This window comes from Bos mutus, chromosome 18 (genome assembly GCF_027580195.1).
Source record: "Bos mutus isolate GX-2022 chromosome 18, NWIPB_WYAK_1.1, whole genome shotgun sequence".
Taxonomy (NCBI): domain Eukaryota; kingdom Metazoa; phylum Chordata; class Mammalia; order Artiodactyla; family Bovidae; genus Bos; species Bos mutus.
Window position 1 is genome coordinate 14646135 of NC_091634.1, and position 18923 is coordinate 14665057.

The 18923-nt window shown below is 48.7% G+C and overlaps 1 protein-coding gene and 1 long non-coding RNA gene across 2 annotated transcripts; one reads left to right on the top strand and one right to left on the bottom strand.

Moving 5' to 3' along the window:
- Positions 1 to 7242: 7242 nt before the first annotated feature.
- PPP1R14A (protein phosphatase 1 regulatory inhibitor subunit 14A) lies at positions 7243 to 11414 on the top strand. The gene is made up of 4 exons (XM_005908272.3): positions 7243 to 7603; positions 9636 to 9716; positions 10299 to 10331; positions 11170 to 11414. The coding sequence occupies exons 1-4, from the start codon at positions 7403 to 7405 to the stop codon at positions 11296 to 11298; spliced, it is 444 nt and encodes a 147-aa protein (XP_005908334.2). The 5' UTR covers positions 7243 to 7402; the 3' UTR covers positions 11299 to 11414.
- On the bottom strand, positions 7610 to 9419 carry LOC138991785 (uncharacterized). Its single transcript, XR_011467671.1, has 3 exons — positions 8882 to 9419; positions 8191 to 8232; positions 7610 to 7817 (listed from the first exon to the last, which is right to left on the bottom strand). It is a non-coding gene; the product is annotated as an uncharacterized lncRNA (long non-coding RNA).
- Positions 11415 to 18923: the final 7509 nt, after the last annotated feature.

The following is an 18923-nucleotide window of genomic DNA, read 5'->3' on the forward strand; positions in this document are numbered from 1 at the left end:
TTAAAAGCCCCTAACAGTGCTATGAAGGAAATGAACTGGGGGCTAGGATGGAAAATAACAGTGGAGGAGGTGATTTAGATATGAACCCTGGAGGATAAGAAGAGCTGATGGACAAACATTCTAAGCAAACAGCAAATGCAACAGTCCTGAAGTAAGAAAGATGTCAGTGTGTTACAGAAGCCAGGGCCACACCCACTACTTGGCTTCCCTCCTGACATAACAGTATCTGAAGAGTCTTAACTGGGTTAACTAAGTGGTGTTTACCTTAAACAATTAAAGTTTTATGCCCGCCATCTTCTTTAATCTTGCAGTGAGGCCCAGGGACTCAAGGCCAAGAGTCTGAATGTGAGGCCCAAGATCTCTTAAACACTTGAACCCAGTCTCCCCACCACATCCCACTAAACCCAGGTTTATGCTGGAGGAGGACTGTGGTGGGAGGTGAGGCTGGAGAGGAGACACAGGCCTGTTCATTCATCCATACTTTCTTTGAACACCCACTATGAGCCAGGTAGTCTTGTAAATGCTGGAGAAGATACAGCAGTGAACAAAGCCAAATGTCCGACCTGTGGGAACTCACTTTCTCCTATTGCGAACAGTGATGTAACTAGCATATCTGACACTGAGACTGAGCCCCCTATTCTGAGTTCCCCTACCTCTTTATCCCAAACTTTATTCCCTTCTTGTCCTGCCCCTGTGCCCTTCAGGATAGAAGAGTATCAAAGAAAAGGGAACTGAAACTGAGCAGGACCCTGTTTCTTGTTTGTAGAAGAAAGCTTTGGTCTCCTAGGCCTTCCTTGAGTTCCAAAGAGTCAACTCAAAACTTACTATTTAGGGAAGTAAGGGAATGGAAACAAAGGAAACAGGCAAGAAACAACAGTTCAGTGATAAAACAGAGTCCTAGTTCCTCCTCAAGGGATATACAAACAATCTGACGCATATCTTTAAGTTTTGTTTGCAGAAACTAAGACCCCCACCCAGGTGGAGGACAATGACTAAATGCTGACCACAGGCATGTAGACCCCAGACCGGTTAGAACCAGAAGGTTGATGTTTAAGATTCCTGAAACATCACCCAGTTACCTCACCACCAACCAATCAGAAGAAAGTCTATGAACTAAAACCCTCACCCCAAATGATACCTTTAAAACCCCCTCCCTGAAAGCCTTCAGCGAGATCCATCTTTTGAGCTGTGCTTCTCCCTGCATGCATGCATGCATGCTCAGTCATGTCCAGTTCTTTTCCACCCCATGGACTGTAGCCCTCCAGCCTCCTCTGTCCATGGGAGTTCCCAGGCAGGAGTACTAGAGTGGGTTGCCATTTCCTTCTCCAGGGGATCTTCCTGACCCAGGGATTGAACCCATGTCTCCTGCATTGGCAGGCAGATTCCTTACCACTGAGCCACCTGGGAAGCCTCTCCTTGCTTGCTGTCCTGCAAATAAATGCTGCACTTTTCTTTACCACAACCCAGTGTCAGTAAATTAGCTTTGCTGTGTGGCAGGCCAATAAACCTACATTCAGTTCTGTAACAGCCCCTGGGGTGAATAATTTTTTATACCTCCTCCACTCTACCAAAAAATTATTTTCAGTAGTAATCATCTAAGTATCATTATTTTATTTGTTCTTTAATTTTAAAATTAATAATCAAAATTTAATAAATTTCCATTTTAAAGATATCACTCAAATTCAGTAAAATATTTCATGTATTAATGAAAGTTTGTACTTATCAAATAAAAATATTATGTCTTACAGTTCATACCCTGATTCACTCTTTTCAATTTTTAAACACAAAAACTCCAAAAGAACATGTAAAATGACAATAGTTTCTCCATCTTTACAATCATTGTGCTATCCTTTAAATTTCTGATGTATTTAAATGCAAGACTATATAGAATCACAGAAATTGGAGACTCAAACTGTGCCTGATACAAGGCCAAATGATTCCAAATTGTTATGAACTTATTTTCAAAATGAGCACACATAGCTCAGTCTATATATGTCAGAGGTCAACAGTATACATGAGAGTTCTCCATAATAACTTTCCTTTAGACTACTGTGGCAAACAGCCCCCTATAATCCCCTCCGCTTAGATGTGAGCAGGACCTGGGACTTGATTCTAACCAATAGACTATGGCAAAGGAGGTTTACGTTACATTATGTAAGACTCTCCGTGGACTGAGAGACTGTCCATGGCTGGCTCTGAAAGACAGAAGTCGCCACGTGGTGAGAGGATTGATGGAGAAGACCGCATGGTAAGGGGTTATAGGTGGCCTCTGGGAGCCGAGAGCCATTCCCACTGATAGCCAGCTAGAAAGTAAAGACCGCATCCCCACAGCCTCAAATAGATGGAAACGCATCTTTTCTCAGTGGAGTCTCTGATGAGATGGCAGCACTGGCTGACCCCTGGACTGCTGCCTGACGAGGCCCTGGAGAGAAGGCCCAGCTAAGCCACAACTGGACTGGATCCACAGAAACCATGGGATAATAAACAAGTGTTTTTTGTTTGTTTGTTTTATTTTTGGCTACACTGGGTCTTCATTGCTGCGTGGGCTCTCCTGTAGGTGAGGCGATTGGGGGCTATGCTCTACTTGCAGGGCACGGGCTTCTCAGTGTGGTAGCCTCCCTTTCTGCAGAGCATGGGCTCTAGGGCATGTGGGCTTCAGTAGCTGCAGCATATGGGCTCAGTAGTTGTGGCCCCCAGGCTCTAGCGCACATGCTCAGCAGTTGTGGTGCGTGGGCTTAGCTGCTCTGTGGCACGTGGGATCTTCCCAGACCAGGAATCGAACCATGTCTCCTGCATTGGCAGGCAGATTCGTTACCACTGAGCCAACAGGTGTTGTTTTAAGCCACAGAATTTGTGGTAATTTATTTGGAGCAATAAAAAACTAATACAATATTTACTAAAGGATAAGAGTAATAAAAATATCTAATTTGAAACTTACCAATTTATTATTAAAAGTCAACAGTTTTAAAAAACAAATTCAACAGTATTGCATTAATTGTTCAGTCAGTAGACCTCCCAACAATTTTTTTCCTAGGGGTGGAATGACTCTTTTATCACTGATACTGTTTAGAATTTGTCAGTGCATGGCATAGTATAAACTTGGCCAACTGTTTTTCCCCCACACTTTAAACTTTTTATTTTGTATTGCGTTATAGCTGATTAACAATGCTGTGGCAGTTTCAGGTGAACAGCGAAGGAACTCCGCTGTACATATACATGGATCCACTCTCCCCACAAATCCCCTCCCATCCAGTCTGGCACATAACATTGAGCAGAGTTCCATGTGCTATGGTCCTTGTTAGTTATCCATTTTAAATATAGCAGTGTGAACATGACCGTCCTAAAGTCCCCAACTATCCCTTCCCCACCCCCTAACCCACAACCATAAGTTCATTTTCTAAATCTGTGAGTCTCTTTCTGTTCTATAAGTTCATTTGTATCATTTCCTTTTAGATTTCACGTATAGGGGCTGTCGTATAAGTCTCTGTCTGACTTACTTCGCTCCGTATGACACTCTCTAGGTCCATCCATGTTGCTACAAATGGCGTTATTTCATTCTTTTTAACAGCTGAGTGATATCCCATCATAAACATGTACCACATTTTCAACTTTTGATCAGTTTTATTATTATTTTAAAATTCTCTACAGGGTTGGCTCGTGGTAAAGAATTTGCCTGCCAGTGCAGGGGACACGGGTTCAATCCCTGGTCCAGGAACTTCTCACATGCTGTGGGACAACTAAGCCCATGCGCTGCAACTACCGAGCCAGAGCTCTAGAGCAACAAGAGAAGCCACTGCAAACAGAAGCTTGTGCATTGCAACTGGAGAATAGCCCCTGCTTGCTGCAACTAGAGAAAGCCCAGCATAGCCAAAACTATATAAATAAATCTTAAATAAGCCTTAAAAATTTCTCTACAGACTGTGCATCCCCTTTTCTCCTGTGCCCAAGTTGGACCATTCCTGTTTCCCTCCCTTTGGTATACCACTGTCTGGGGAAAAGACAGTAAATAAAATGAGTAAATTATATACAAGGTTAAAAGGCAGTGAGCATTATGGATAAAACATACAGCCGGGTATGGGGCATGGGAGTTGCAATATAAAATAGGACTGTCAGAGAAGATCACTGCACAGGTAACATTTGAGGGAGATGAAGGAGTTAGCCCTGTTGACATCATTCTAGGGAAGAGCTTTCATGATACAGGAACAGCTAGTGCACAGGTGCTGGGGTGGGACAGTGTTTGGCAGAGCTTTGATTGTCCCACAACAATGGGGAGCTATGGACAGTTTTGTTTGTTTGGTTTTTCAAGATATCTCAGCTTTATTGAGCTACAACTCACATAGCGTACAATGTACCCTTTTAATGTGTGCAATTCAGTGGGTTTTAGTATATTCACAGAGTTGTGCAACTGTTATCACGTTCAATTTTAGAAAATTTCATCGTCCTCAAAAGAAGCCCCTTACTCTTTAGCAGTCACTCCCCTTCCTCCAGTCCTCTCAGCCACAGGCAACCATAAATCTATTTTCTGTCTCTATGAATTTCCTTATCCTGAACATTTCCTGTAAATAGAATCATACAACATGAGGCCTTTTGTATCTGGTTTCTCTGCCTTGGACTTCCCTCGTGTCTCAGCTGGCAAAGAATCTGCGTGCAATGCAGGAGACAGACCTGGGTTTGATCCCTCGGTTGGGAAGAATCCCCTGTAGAAGGGAAAGACTACCCACTCCAGTATTCTGGCCTGGAGAATTCCATGGACTGTGTAGTCCATGGGATCACAAAGAGTCGGACACTACTGAGTGACTTTCACTTCACTTCTCTGCTTAGCATATTTTCAAGGTTCATATATAGGTACTTAATTTCTTTTTATTACCAAATAAGAGTCCATCATATGGATATATCAAATTTTATTTATCCATTCATCAGTTGATGGGCTGGATTTTTTCCCACCTGTTGTCTGCTATGAACACTCATGTACAAATTTTTGTGTGAACATATGTTCTCAACTCTCTGGTATACTAAGAATAGAATTACTGGATCATATGGTAACTCTTCGGAGAAGGCAATGGCACCCCACTCCAGTACTCTTGCCTGGAAAATCCCATGGACGGAGGAGCCTGGTAGCCTGCAGTCCATGGGGTCGAAAAGAGTCAGACACGACTGAGTGACTTCACTTTCACTTTTCACTTTCATGCATTGGAGAAGGAAATGGCAACCTACTCCAGTGTTCTTGCCTGGAGAATCCCAGGGACGGGGGAGCCTGGTGGGCTGCTGTCTATGGGGTTGCACAGAGTCGGACATGACTGACGCGACTTAGCTGCATGGTAACTCGTTTAACTTTTTAAGGAACTGCCAGGGGCTTCCCTAGTGGTCCAGCAGGTAAAAATCCACCTGCCAATGCAGGGAATGCAGGTTTGATCCTTGGTCCGGGAAGATCCTACATGCCTCTGAGCAACTAAGCCTGCAAGCCACTGCTGAAGCCCACGCCTAGAGCCCCTGCTCTGCAGCAAGAGTAGCCCCCAGTCACTTCAGCTAGAGAAAGCCAGTGTGCTGCAACGAAGACCCAGTGCAGCCATAAATAAATAAATAAATAAATCTCTATTTTTTTATTTTTAATAAATCTTAAAAAAAAAAAGAAACTGCTAGACTGTTTTCCAAAGTGGCTGAACTATACAAATTCCCACCATCAATGTATCAGGGTTCTGATTCCTCCACATTCTTGCCAGCACTTGATATGATTGCCATCCTACTGAGTGTGAAGTGGTATTTCATTGTTGTTTTGATTTACATTTTCCTGATATTAATGATATTGATCATCTTTTCAGGTATAGACTCTTGTATATCTTTTTTCTAGAAATGTCTATTCATGTCCTTTGTCTATTTTTTAAATGGGTCATCTTATAATTGAGTTACATGACTTCTTTATTTATTTTAGATACAAGTACCTTATCAAATATATAATTTGCAATTTTTTATCTCATCTGTGGGTTGTCTCTTCACTTTCTTGAAGTTCTTTAAAACAAGTTTTAAATTTTGATGGTGTCCAATTTATTTACTTTTTTCTTTTGTTGCTTTGCTTTTGGTATCATATTTAAGGAACCATTGTCTAGGAATGGATAATCTTAAGCAGGGGAAGGACATGACCAAATGTAAGGTTTTTAAAAATTGTTTATTTATTTATGGCTGCACCGGGTCTTTGTTGCTGCTCATGGGCTTTTCTCTAGTTGAGGCAAGTGGGGGCTACTCTCTCGCTGCGGTGCATGGGCTTCTCATTGCAGCGGCTTCTCTTGTTTCAGAGCACAGCCTCTAAGGGCATGTGGGTTTTAGCAGTTGCAGCACACAGGCTTAGTTGCCCCATGGCATGTGGAATCTTCCTGGACCAAGGATCAAACCCGGGTTCCTTTCATTGGCAGGCAGATTCTTAACCACTGGACCACCAGGGAAATCCTGCCAAATTTAAATTTTGAAGTGTATTCTTGCTGCTTTCAATTAGGTGGGAAGACTTGTGAGGTAAGAAATTTCTCTGGTCGCCCTTGTTAAACGTGCAAACTCCACCCTCCTCCATTTCTTATTTTCTGCTTCATATTTCTCCATAAACTAATCATATTCTAACAAACTGAGTAATATACTGTACTTATTATGTCACTACTTGTCTCCACCTCATGGAATGATGACTCCCTGAGGATTAGGCTTGTCTGTTTTGTTCACCGCTCTGTCCTCGGTGCCCAGGGAAGTTGAGGAGGGGGAACCTGGTGATCACCGGGGAGACAAGAAAACCCTTGGATGCTATCTGGCTGGCATAAGGAGACTGATATGAGCGGGAGAAAGAAAGGCGGCGGTGCGGGGGGTGTGTGTGTGTGTGTGTGTGTGTGTGTGTGGCTAACAGCTCAGATGACATGATGTCAAAAGAATATTTGTTGAATAAAGTGAATATGAACAAATGGATACATGGATGAATGAATAAATGAAAGGGGTCAAAAGACCTACCGTGAGTACTATGGCTTGACCTTCCTTTGCCAACAGAGTAGGTAGCACAGGGGCTCCCGCACTGTCCCTGGCAACCACCAGGGGGCGAAGACAGGCTGGGTGCCCGAGAGGCCATCCCGATAACCGCCCCGCCCCGCCCCGGGGATCCAGGTCCCGGGAGCCCCAGCCACTCTGCCGGGCCTGGGGCTCCCGGACCCCGCCCATACCTGAACCAGGAACAGCCGCGGGCTTCCCGAGGGCGCTGCGGCAAGTCCTCGCGCTGCAGGCGGGGAAACTGAGGCCCGGGGCGGTCGGGGCGGGGCCGGCCCCCCTGCGAGTCCGAGCCCCCGCCCCCGGCCGGCCCCGCCCCGGCCCGTAAGAGGTCCCCTGGGCGCCCGGCGAAAGCGCACAGCGCGGCGCCGGGGCCGGGGCCGGGACCACGATGGCAGCTCAGCGGCTGGGCAAGCGGGTGCTGAGCAAGCTGCAGGCTCCATCGCGGGCCCGGGGGCCGGGGGGCAGCCCCGGGGGGCTGCAAAAGCGGCACGCGCGCGTCACCGTCAAGTATGACCGGCGAGAGCTGCAGCGGCGGCTGGACGTGGAGAAGTGGATCGACGGGCGCTTGGAGGAGCTGTACCGCGGCAGGGTGAGGCGGAGAGAGGTACCCCGGGGGAGGGGAAGGGGGACTGGTTGTTTGTTCTCGCTGATGCACCCTGGTGCAGCCTCCTTTGCACGGGAGAACGCAGCCTCCTGGACTCCTGGACCCCGCCGTCTATCTTCCATGACACTCTGCTTGTGCACACAGACACACTTGGGTCCAAACTCCCGGCTTTAGCATATGGGAGCTGGAGTGACCTTATCTGGAGAAAGGGTGGGGGCAAGGGGGATGTCTTAAAACCAAACATAGACATGGTGTCTGGGGGAGATACAACCACAGCATACAGCAAAGGAAGCATTGGCATTCACAGACAGGCTCAGTGACGTGCTGTGGCCACTCGCAGATACAGTGACAGAAGCAACAACTCCACACAGCCTCCCCGGGACACAAGAAGGGGGCACTTACAGATCAACCTGTGCAACTGCCACAGGCTCTCCCAGTCACCCCAACACAGGCCATGGCCATATGCAGACACAACACGACTATACCCACACAAAAGGACTCTAGTCACGGCTGTTCACAGATATACAGCAAAGCTGTAGCAACTCACAGACACTGCAAGCTACAACAGCTACCTCTGACACCCAGTGATTCAAGTAACGACCATCCATTATCTCCTAAAAGCAAAAAAACGATAATCACTTTGCAAGCGCAATGATAGATGCTGCAGCCATGCACAGACATAAAATAACAGAAATTATAGCTACACCCAGACAGTAAACCGCGTAAGCCATGGGCTCCTCCGGCCACACAAAGGCAGAAACTGCATCTGCCCGTGAACACACACAGCATATGCTACAGCCTCCACTGCTATCTCGTGGGCTACAGACAGAAATGACATTTTACTGTCTATAGTCACATTTGTACAACACACACGTGCTGCAGAGCATGGTCACAGGTACACACACACACACAGAGGATAAGATATTATCCTCAGCACAGCTCGAAGGTGGGAGACGCCCTTGCAGTGACCCGAGGCCCCTCTGTCCTCAGACACGTGTGGCTCACACTGATGGACAGTGGCTAGTGGTAGGTGGCATCAGCTAGCCAGACTCTCAGGGACACAAGCTGTGGTCACTTACTGATCGACCTATGCTGTAGTGAGACAAACACAGCTAAGCCGGAGTCACCCACCACCCACCCTTAGGACCACAGACCCCTGACGAGCCACAGAGAACATCACACACACACGTGACACATCCCTGCACCCTCCCGTTGGCCCTGGTCTCAAACACAGAGACTCACATAGGCGGTTTACACACTTACAGACACTCCACGCCACACACCATCCCCCAACTGCCCAGGCCTGAAGCCCACAGTGGAGTCAGCCGGATTTTGCTGGAGGAGGAGAGACTGTAGCCTCTGGGATCTCTTTGCTCAGACAGCTGGAATCTGTCCGCAACAGGGGTACCGAGCCAGTCTGCATTTGGCCCTTTGCCCCGAGAGGCCACCCAAGGGTCCCCCTCTTGGCCGCTTGAAATTGGGCTCGTGACTTATCCCACCCACCCACCCACCCTGGGGACTTGAGGGTTGGGCTAGGGCCCCAGGGGTGACCCCAACCCCCCAGCCTCATCCCCTGGGGCTAGGGGCCATCCCTAGCAGGCTCTAGCCTGCCAGCTTTCCTCCCCTCCACCTAGTGCTTAAACTTTTCCTTGAAAGGACAGAGCCAGCCCCTCTCCAGAATCCCAGAATCTGACATTCCAAGACTCGACCAGGCCTGCTTCCCACTGTGGGAACCGGGGCCAAGGCAGGAGCGCAGTGCCAGGCCTGAGACTCCCGGGACCCAGGGGCCAGGATCCGAGCTGGTACAGGCTCTGGGGCCTCTGTCAACCCATCTGTCACCACCCGCCCCCCCCCCCCCACCCAGATGTCCCGCCTTGGCGGTGCTGTCCCTGACTACCACATTATTGCTCCAGAACCCGCCAGCTGGGCCCTGGGTGGCTGGGGCTCCTCCCGAGCCTGGGACAAAGACAGGGGAGGGAAGGGAAGGGACCCTGACTGCCCCTCCTTCTCCGCTCAGGAGGCAGACATGCCCGATGAGGTCAACATCGATGAATTGTTGGAATTAGAGAGTGAAGAGGAGAGAAGCCGGAAAATCCAGGTAGGTGGAAGGGAAAGCCGTACCTAGCCCCCTCCCCTGCATCTCCCTAAAAATTGTATCAATAATTAACAGGTTTATTGAGCACTCCCTCAGTGCCAGGCACTGTTTCAATGGCTTTAAGCTTAGTAACTTATTTAATCTTCACAAAACCCTCCAAAGGGACTGTTATCTCCATTGCACTACTATCGATACTATTATCTCCATTTTCAACTCAAGGAAAATGACTCCCAGAGATATCTAATCACTTGCCCAGGGCCACACAGCTCAGCAGGGGCAGAGCTGAGAGTCAGAGCTCGGCAGTGCACACGCAGTGGCCCGCTCTTCCGGCCTCGGTGCTCTAGAGGGAGGAAATGCTTTGTGATCTTCTGGCCCTCTCTGGATCCAGCGCTGGTGGTGGGCTGAGTGTCTGGACTCACCCCTAGCCCCCAGTAGCTCTCTAAGACGCCTAGATCTATTTCTTCCCTTGAAACCACGTGGGAAGTCCACCTGGACGTCCATCTGTCTTGCTGCCCTTGCTTTGCTGGGTTGGAGGCGTGTAGGTGTTGGTCATTTACTATTTTTTTTCTGTTGGGGGGTTTTTAGGGACTCCTAAAGTCGTGCACGAACCCCACAGAGGTGAGTTTTCTGTCCCCAACTCTAGGGCCCTATTCTGTCCCCTGCACCCGTGAGGGTGGGGGTGGGCTCCGGGGAGGAGGGAGGAAGCTGGCGGGGCCCAGGACCCTCAGAGGGAACCCTGGGGGCCCTGCCTCTCCCAGGGCCCTTTCCTCATCTCAGTGGTGTCTTTTGTCTTCCTCACTCCTGTCCCTCTCTCCCCATCTGCCGCCGGGGCTCCATTATCTCCCCCTCTGAGGTGCTCCCCCATCTGTCTCCTGTCTCTGCCTCTGCTGCGCCATCCCGTCTCTGCCTCTCTCCCCCGTGCCTGCCTGCAGCACCCTGGGGCTCCCTTCCCCACCTCTCAGGGGCCCCCCAGCCTTCCAGGCCCTGAGCGGCCCAACCCCTCTCACTTCCTTCCCGGCTTTAAAAGGGAAAACTATTCGTGTTTCTCTGACCAGCTCTGGGCTGCCTGAGGGACAAACGTCACTGTGTGTCTGTCTGCCCTGGAGCCGGCTCAGGCCTCTGGCCCCTGGGGACCCCCCTCCTGGTAATCTCTTGGCCTGAGAAATAGCCCCATGTTGCCCCGTGGCTCTGTTTCTTTCTTGGGCCCCTCGTTTCTCTCCCCACCTCTTCTCTGCACCTCTCTCCATTTCTGTCCCTCTCCCTGCCTCTGGTCTCTTCCTCTCCCTCCGGCCTGTTCTTCTCCATCTGGAGCCTCTACCCCTCCTCACCTGCACCTCCATCCCCTCTCACTGACCAGAGGGCAGGAAAAAGAGGAGTCCCGGGTTGGAAGGGCTGGGTTGGCCAGGGGGTGCCCCCACCCCTCCCCATGTTCTCAGCATCCTCGCCCCGTCCTCAGGACTTCGTCCAGGAGCTGCTGGCGAAGCTGCGAGGCCTCCACAAGCAGCCAGGCCTGCGTCAGCCCAGCCCCTCCGGCGACGGCAGCCTGAGCCCCCGCCAGGACCGAGCCCGGACCGCGCCGCGCTGACCCTCTCTGGCCTCCGTGACCTCCTCCATCTCCCTGCCACCCAACGCCGTCCTGGCTTGTTTATAAGTCGTATTTAATGGTTCTGTAACAATAACACCGCGTGCCTGTTTTTCCTCTCCCTGGTTACTGTGGGCTTCCCTGAGCGCCTCCCCCCACCGCCCTCTCTCCCGCTGCGTCTCCTCGGCCCCCAGCCCCCGCAGCTGGCCCGGACAGATGGAGAACAGCTCCTCAGCCAGAGAGCATGAGAACAGGCCCTGCTGACCTTCCACCCCTGGGGCTCACATCCTGTCCTCACCTCCCCCAGCCTTGGCCTAGCCCCAGCCAGCAGGGCCTCCATATGTGGGCAGGGGTGGAAGGGGGGTGCTGTGGGGAGGACCACCGTGGACCACCACAGCAGAGGCCCAGGACCGAATGTGCCTGCTGTGACCGCCACGTACCGGGAACAAACCATTCATCCTCTCCATAGATTTTATTCCACATTCATTGGCTGCTTTTATCCCTGGGTCGGGACGATCCCCTGGAGAAGGCAATGGCAACCCACTCCAGTATTCTTGCCTGGGAAATTCCATGGACAGAGGAGCCTGGCAGGCTACAGTCCATGGGGTGGCAAGAGTCGAACACGACTTAGCGACTAAACCACCACCATCGGATGCTTAGCACTGCCATTGGTATTGAGGACACAGAGATAAGCAGAATATGGCCCCTGGCATCAAGGTGGTGGGGAAGGAGAGCCTGCGGGCAGGAGATTAGAGCAAAGTGTGCTGAATGGTTCAAGATACTTGGGAGCCTAGGGAGTGGGAGGAGAGGTTTGTTCTTGGGGTGGTGAAGAAATCTAGGAGTGCATCCCGAAGAAAGTGACACTTAGGCAGGGCTTTGAAGGATGTGTAGGAGTTTGTGTGAAATGGGTACCCATATTTGAGGACTCCGAACTGGGGGGTGATGGAATTTACACTGGGGCTGAGGAGGCTTCCCTGGTGGCTCAGATGGTAAAGCATCTGCCTGCAGTATGGGATACCCAGGTTCGATCCCTGGGTCAGGAAGATCCCCTGGAGAAGGAAATGGCAACCCACTCCAGTACTCTTGCCTGGAAAATTCCATAGATGGAGGAGCCTGGTGAGCTACAGCCCATGGGGGTCGCAAAGAGTTGGACACGACTGAGCGACTTCACTTTCTTTCTGAGACAGGGAAGATACCAAATAATTGGCAGGCCCATCTATCAGTCAGAATAGACAAGTCCTTCAGAACTGAAACACGGAAGCTGATTGGGCTGGGGCATGCTCATGCTGGGGAAAGGAGGCCCTGAAGAGTCTTAGGGGAAGGGCCAGGGTATCAAGTGAATAGCAGCTATTTATCAAAGACTGTGGAAGTATTTCATTATTTTAACAATAGTTTTGTTGTACCATCAGTCCCAGCCATGTACAATCAGCAGATGGGGCTGTGGCTGTGGCTGTGTTTAGCACTGGGGTCGGGCCAGAGCTGCTTTGTGACCCTCTGGCCCTCTCTGGATCCAGCGCTGGTCGTGGAGCTGAGTGTCTGGACTCATCCCTAGCCTGGAGGGGCAAAGCACCTCTCCCATCTCACCCCTCCTAACCAAAATTTGCGCCTCAACCCCCTTGCCCATTCAGTGCCACCGAGCAGCCCTGCCAAGATTAGGCGCCCATCCCAGGGGTCTGAGTTCCTGTCTGGCAGGAAGAGAAGCTGACCCTGGAGGAGAGGAATATCCAGGAGCCCCTGGTCTGTCCAGCCCTTCAAGTGACCTTGCTGTCCCTGTGCAGACAGACCTCAGGCTTCCAGTGCCTCTTCCCCTCCACAGAACTAGGTACAGAGTGTGAGGGGGAACCCCTCCCCCCGGCAGCCAAGTGAAGTCTTGACTGTGCCAGGTGTTGGGCCTCTCAGCTTCCTCATTGGTAAAGTGGGGACTTCATCCATGAGGAAACTGAGGCCCAGACAGTGATGTCAGTTGCCCCAAGTCACTCAGCTGGGAAGTGGCACTGGGTTTCAATTCTAGGCATTATGACTCCAGAACCCAACTATTTCTTCACTACAGTGCCCTTATAAGCCATAGCTTTAGCATAAATTGCAGTTCTTCAGGGGCAAGAAGAGGTGTACTAATTCATACGAAGGTGCGAGTGACTGCTAACAGCCCTCTGAAATAGCCTATCCAAAGGGCAGTGCAGGGAATTCCTTGGCGTTCCAGTGGTTAAAACTCCATGCTTCTAATGCAGGGACCATGAGTTTCATCCCTGGTCAGAGAACTAGGTCCCACATGCTGTGTGGTGCAGCCAAAAAAATTTTAAAGTAAAATAAAGGGCAATACAATTTGAGAACATGGCTACAACAAATGGGTCTGGAAGCAGCATACCATGGTGGATAAGAGCATGAACTCAGGGGTTAATGCCTGGATTCAAAGGCCATCTGTTCTACTTCATAGCTGTGTGGGCTAGTGCAAATCACTTAACCCTTCTGGGTCCACATGCTTCAAGTATTCACATCTGTAAAATGAAGATGATAATACCTGCCTCCCAGGGTGGTTGTGAAGTTTAAATGCATCGATCATAGACTAGCGCCAGGGCACACAATAAGCTTTATGATCAACTTTATCACTGAGGGGGAAGACTGAACCATTAGCTCCTTACAGCCACCATCCCTGGCCAAGCAAATGTCCTCAGGGACACTGAATCACAGCCCCTCCATTAAGGAAAAGTCTCAAAGGACACAGTGTACCTGGCCTACCAGGCTTGCATTATTGCCACACTCACCTCATGCTGCCTCCCAGGGATCTGTGATCTTGTTTCTCACTTAGCAGCCAAATAATGCTTTTTCTCATTTTTTAAAATTTTGGCTTCACCTCTCAGGTTGTGGGATCTTGGTTCCCTGACCAGGGATTGAACCAAAGGGGTCGGCAATTAAAGCAGAGTTCAAACCACCGGACCTTCAGGGAAGTCCCTCTTTTTAGTTTCTTCCACCTTGCTCCCTCCATGGGCTTCTTTTGGCTTCAGAAGAGAAATCCTCCACCCTCCACTCTCCACCCCCTTCACCTGTCATCATGCCTTCATCCCTCCTCTTTTCCTCACTTTCAGGAGGCGCTTCCCCTCCTGGGCTCTCAAATGTTTCTCTGCTCGAGCACTCTACTCAGAATCCCTCATCATTTAGATGTAATTTCAGACAAGTGTCCTTGCACCCCTTAGTTAAGGCTATCACTGTGGCTATCCTGTCACAATAAATTTTCTCCACAGGATTTATCACACCCTGAAATTTTAGTTTATTTTCTGTCTACCCTCCCTGATTGCTTGCGACCCTATGGACTGTAGCCCATGAGGCTCCTCTGTCCATGGAATTCTCCAGGTAAGAATACTGGAGCGGATTGCCATGCCCTCCTCCAGGAGATCTTCCCAACCAAGGAATCGAACCTGTGCCTTTTGCGTCTCTGGCTTTGTAAACGGGTTCTTTCCCTTAGCCATCAGGGAAGGAGCCACCAGGGAAGCCCCTTACCTTCCCCCTTTCAGAATATTAGCTCACTAGGCCCAGCGGTATTCCTAACGTCAGGAGCGGCGTCTGGCACCCCTAGGTGCTGGACCAGTAACAGTGCCTCCTGGTGGCCACATTCTCCACGCGTAGTAACCCTCCTCGACTAGACGTGAAGCCTTAGCGCCCCCTCGTGGCTACGCGACTTGTTTTAAAGTTTTTTTTTGTTTTTTTTTTTCAGTTGCTCAGTCTTGTCCGACACTTTGCGACCCCATGGACTGTAGCCTACCATGGGATTTTCCAGGCAAGAGTACTGGAGTGGGTTGCAATTCCCTTCGCCAGAGGATCTGACTTGTTTTAAACTACACCCTAAAGGTCAGTTACTCCAGGGGGCTCAGTCAGTCAGTTCAGTCGCTCAGTCTTTGTGACCCCATGCATTGCAGCACGCCAGGCCTCCCTGTCCATCACTAACTCCCGGAGTCCACCCAAACCAGAGGGCTCAGCCAGCATTTAATTAAGAGCTGGCTGCAGAGATTGCTATTGCAAAGCACTCCCCCGTCTTTGATCAACACCAGAGGCTTTGCTAATAGAATGATAAATATTAGAAATGGGATCACACTGATGATATGATTGTTAATTGGCTAAAATGTTTTAGAAATACTACTTGCCTTTATACCTTCCCTGGTGGCTCAGATGGTAAAGCATCTGCCTACAATGTGGGAGACCTGGGTTCGATCCCTGGGTCGGGAAAATCCTCTGGAGAAGGAAATGGCAACCCACTCTAGTACCCTTGCCTGGAAAATCCCATGGACGGAGGAGTGTGGTAGACTACAGTCCATGGGGTCGCAAAGAGTCGGACACGACGGAGCGACTTCACTTTTCTTTCTACTCGCCTTTTAATAAAGAGGGCAGTAAGGCTATTTACAAAATGTGTATCATGGTTGATACAAGATAAGCCTACAAGAATCAATGTCATTTCACTAATACTAACATAACCAATAAAACATTATTTAAAAAATGTGTTCGGGAAATCCGGCACCAAAAAGCAAAACAAACTTGTTCGGCTCTCAGTAGCTACAAAAACTATAGTGTATTTAACACCTTAAAGATACATAAGTCCTTGAAGGAAAAAGCATCAATATGCTAATAAAAGATACAGAAGATAATGTGGAAAAAAATGAGACTATCCATGCCTTTGGATAAGATATCTTAGTATTATCCACATGTCAATTCTCTCCAAATTAGTCAATAAATTCAAAGCAACTTCAATCAGAATTCTGGATGGATTTTTTGAGGTACTTGATAAAGCCTATTCTAAAATTTGTGTGGAGGAATGCATGCATGCGTGCTGAGTCACTTCACTCGTGTCCAACTCTTCGACGCTATGGACTGTAGCTTGCCAGGTTCCTTTGTCCATGGGATTTCTCAGGCAAGAATACTGGAGTTGTTTGCTGTGCCCTCCTCCAGAGGATCCTCCTCACCCAGGGATCGAATCATGTATCTTATGTCTCCTTCATTGGCAGGCAGGTTCTTTACCACTAGCGCCACCTGGGAAGCCGTATGGAGGAATAACTAAGTCAGCGTTAGACAGGAAAGAGAAGAGGGCTTGCTCTACCAAATATTAGCCATATTGCAAAACCATAGTAATGAAAACTCTGGGGATTTCTCTGGTGGTCCAGTGATTGGGACTCCATGCTTCCAATGCAGGGGACTTGGGTTTGATCCCTGGTAAGGTAAACAGGATCCCACATGTCAACAGGTGGGGCCAAAAATAAATAAAACCATGGCATCGATGCAGCAACAGATGAATACAGCAAAGAAACAGAAGAGACTCACAGACAGGACCACCAGGCTCCTCTGTCCATGGGACTTCCAGGCAAGACTACTGGAGGGGGTTGCCATTTTCTACTCCAGTATTTGTCTGTTTTTGTGATTTTGCTTGCCTCAGGCAGTAAAACACACCCAGTCCTTGTTATTCCATCTTGGTCAGACCCAGAAGTCTCCACGAAACTTCAAAACATACGTTTCTTGTCTGTCTCCTCTTGTAAGCAGATAGGGTAGAGGGTCCCTGGAGAAAAAGAACAAGGCGTGGCTTTCCTGACACAAGAGAAGCCATTTAAAAACAAATTCATTCATTTATTTAGTTAATTTTGGCTGTGCTGGGTCTTCGTTGCTGCGTGGGCTTTTTAGTAGTCGCGGCAAGCAAGGGCTCCTCTCTAGTTGCGGTGCTCGGGCTTCTCGTTTTGCTGACTTCTCTTGTCGTGGAGCAGGGCTCTAGGGTGTGTGGGCTCAGGAGCTGCGGCTCCCAGGCTCTGGAGCATAAGCTCAATCGTGTGGCGCACACACAGGCTTAGTTGCTCCTCAGCATGCGCGATCTTCCCGGACCACGGGTTGAACCCTCGTCTTCTGCGTTGGCAGGTAGATTCTTTACCGCTGAACCACCATGGAAACCTGAGAATCCATTTTTGACCTGAGAAGTAATTTTGTGATCTGAGCCCAGCCACAAGGCTTGCCCTTAAATAGTTTTCAGTAATCAGTGAACTAAAGGGAATAAAAGAATGCAGAAACAAAGAAGGGTTAGCATGCAAGACAAATAACAATAGCAAAGATAATTTATCAGTGGTAAAGACTCCCAGTTCCATTTCAATGGTAAAGATTAGCCTGAAGTGCTCAACCACCAGATCAGAACCTCAGCCACGATGACGTTGACCTTTTCTGATCCTTGTAACTTTAATCAACTAAAGCTTGGACTCTGTTGGCCACCCAAACCCCTTCATGAGTATGCATGCACTCTTAGCTTAAAACTTTTCCAATTTTACTGTTTGAGGAGACACTGTCTTGGGAGAGATCCCTGGTGTTCTTACTTACTGCTATTCAGTTCAGTTCAGTCGCTCAGTCGTATCTGACTCTTTTCGACCTCATGGACCACAGCACGGCAGGCCTCCCTGTCCATCACCAACTCCCAAATTTTACTAAAACTCATGTCCATTGAGTCAGTAATGCTATCCAACCATCTCATCCTCTGTCGTCCCCTTCTCCTCCTGCCTTCAATCTTTCCCAGTATCAGGGTCTTTTCAAATGAGTCAGCTCTTTGAATCAGGTGGCCAAAGTATTGGAGTTTCAAAATTTCAGTCCTTCCAATATTCAGGACTGATTTCCTTTAGGATTGACTGGTTGGATCTCCTTGTAGTCCAAGGGACTCTCAAGAGTCTTCTCCAACACCACAGTTCAAAAGCATCAATTCTTCGGTGCTCAGCTTTCTTTATAGTCCAACTCTCACATCTATACATGACTACTGGAAAAACCATAGCCTTGACTAGATGGACCTTTGTTGGCAAAGTAACATCTCTGCTTTTTAATATGCTGTCTAGGTTGGTTATAAGTTTTCTCCCAAGGAGTAAGGGTCTTCTAATTTCATGGCTGCAGTCACTATCTGCAGTTATTTTGGAGCCCCCCAAAATAAAGTCTGCCACTGTTTCCACTGTTTCCCCATCTATATGCCATGAAATGATGGGCCCAGATACCATGATCTTAGTTTTCTTAATGTTGAGTTTTAAGCCAACTTTTTCACTCTCCTCTTTCACTTTCATCAAGAGGCTCTTTAGTTCTTTGCTTTCTGCCATAAGGGCGGTGTCATCTGCATATCTGAAGTTATTGATATTTCTCCGGGTGATCTTGATTCCAGTTTGTACTTCATCCAGCCCAGTGTTTCTCATGATGTACTTTGCATGTAAATTAAATAAGCAGGGTGACAATATACCTTGTCATACTCCTTTTCCTATTTGGAACCAATCTGTTGTTCCATGTCCAGTTCTAACTGTTGCTTCCTGACCTGCAAATAGATTTCTCAAGAGGCAGGTCAAGTGGTGGGTATTCCCATCTCTTTAAGAATTTTTCAGAGTTTGTTGTGGTCCACATAGTCAAAGATTTTGGCATATAGTCAATAAAGCAGAAATAGATGTTTTTCTGGAACTCTCTTGCTTTTTCTGTGATCCAGTGGATGTTGACAATTTGATCTCTGGTTCCTCTGCCTTTTCTAAATCCATCTTGAACATCTGGAAGGTCATGGTTCATATACTGTTGAAGCCTGGCTTGGAGAATTTTGAGCATTACTTTATTACTTTTTATCAGCCTGGGAGATGAGTGCAATTGTGCAGTAG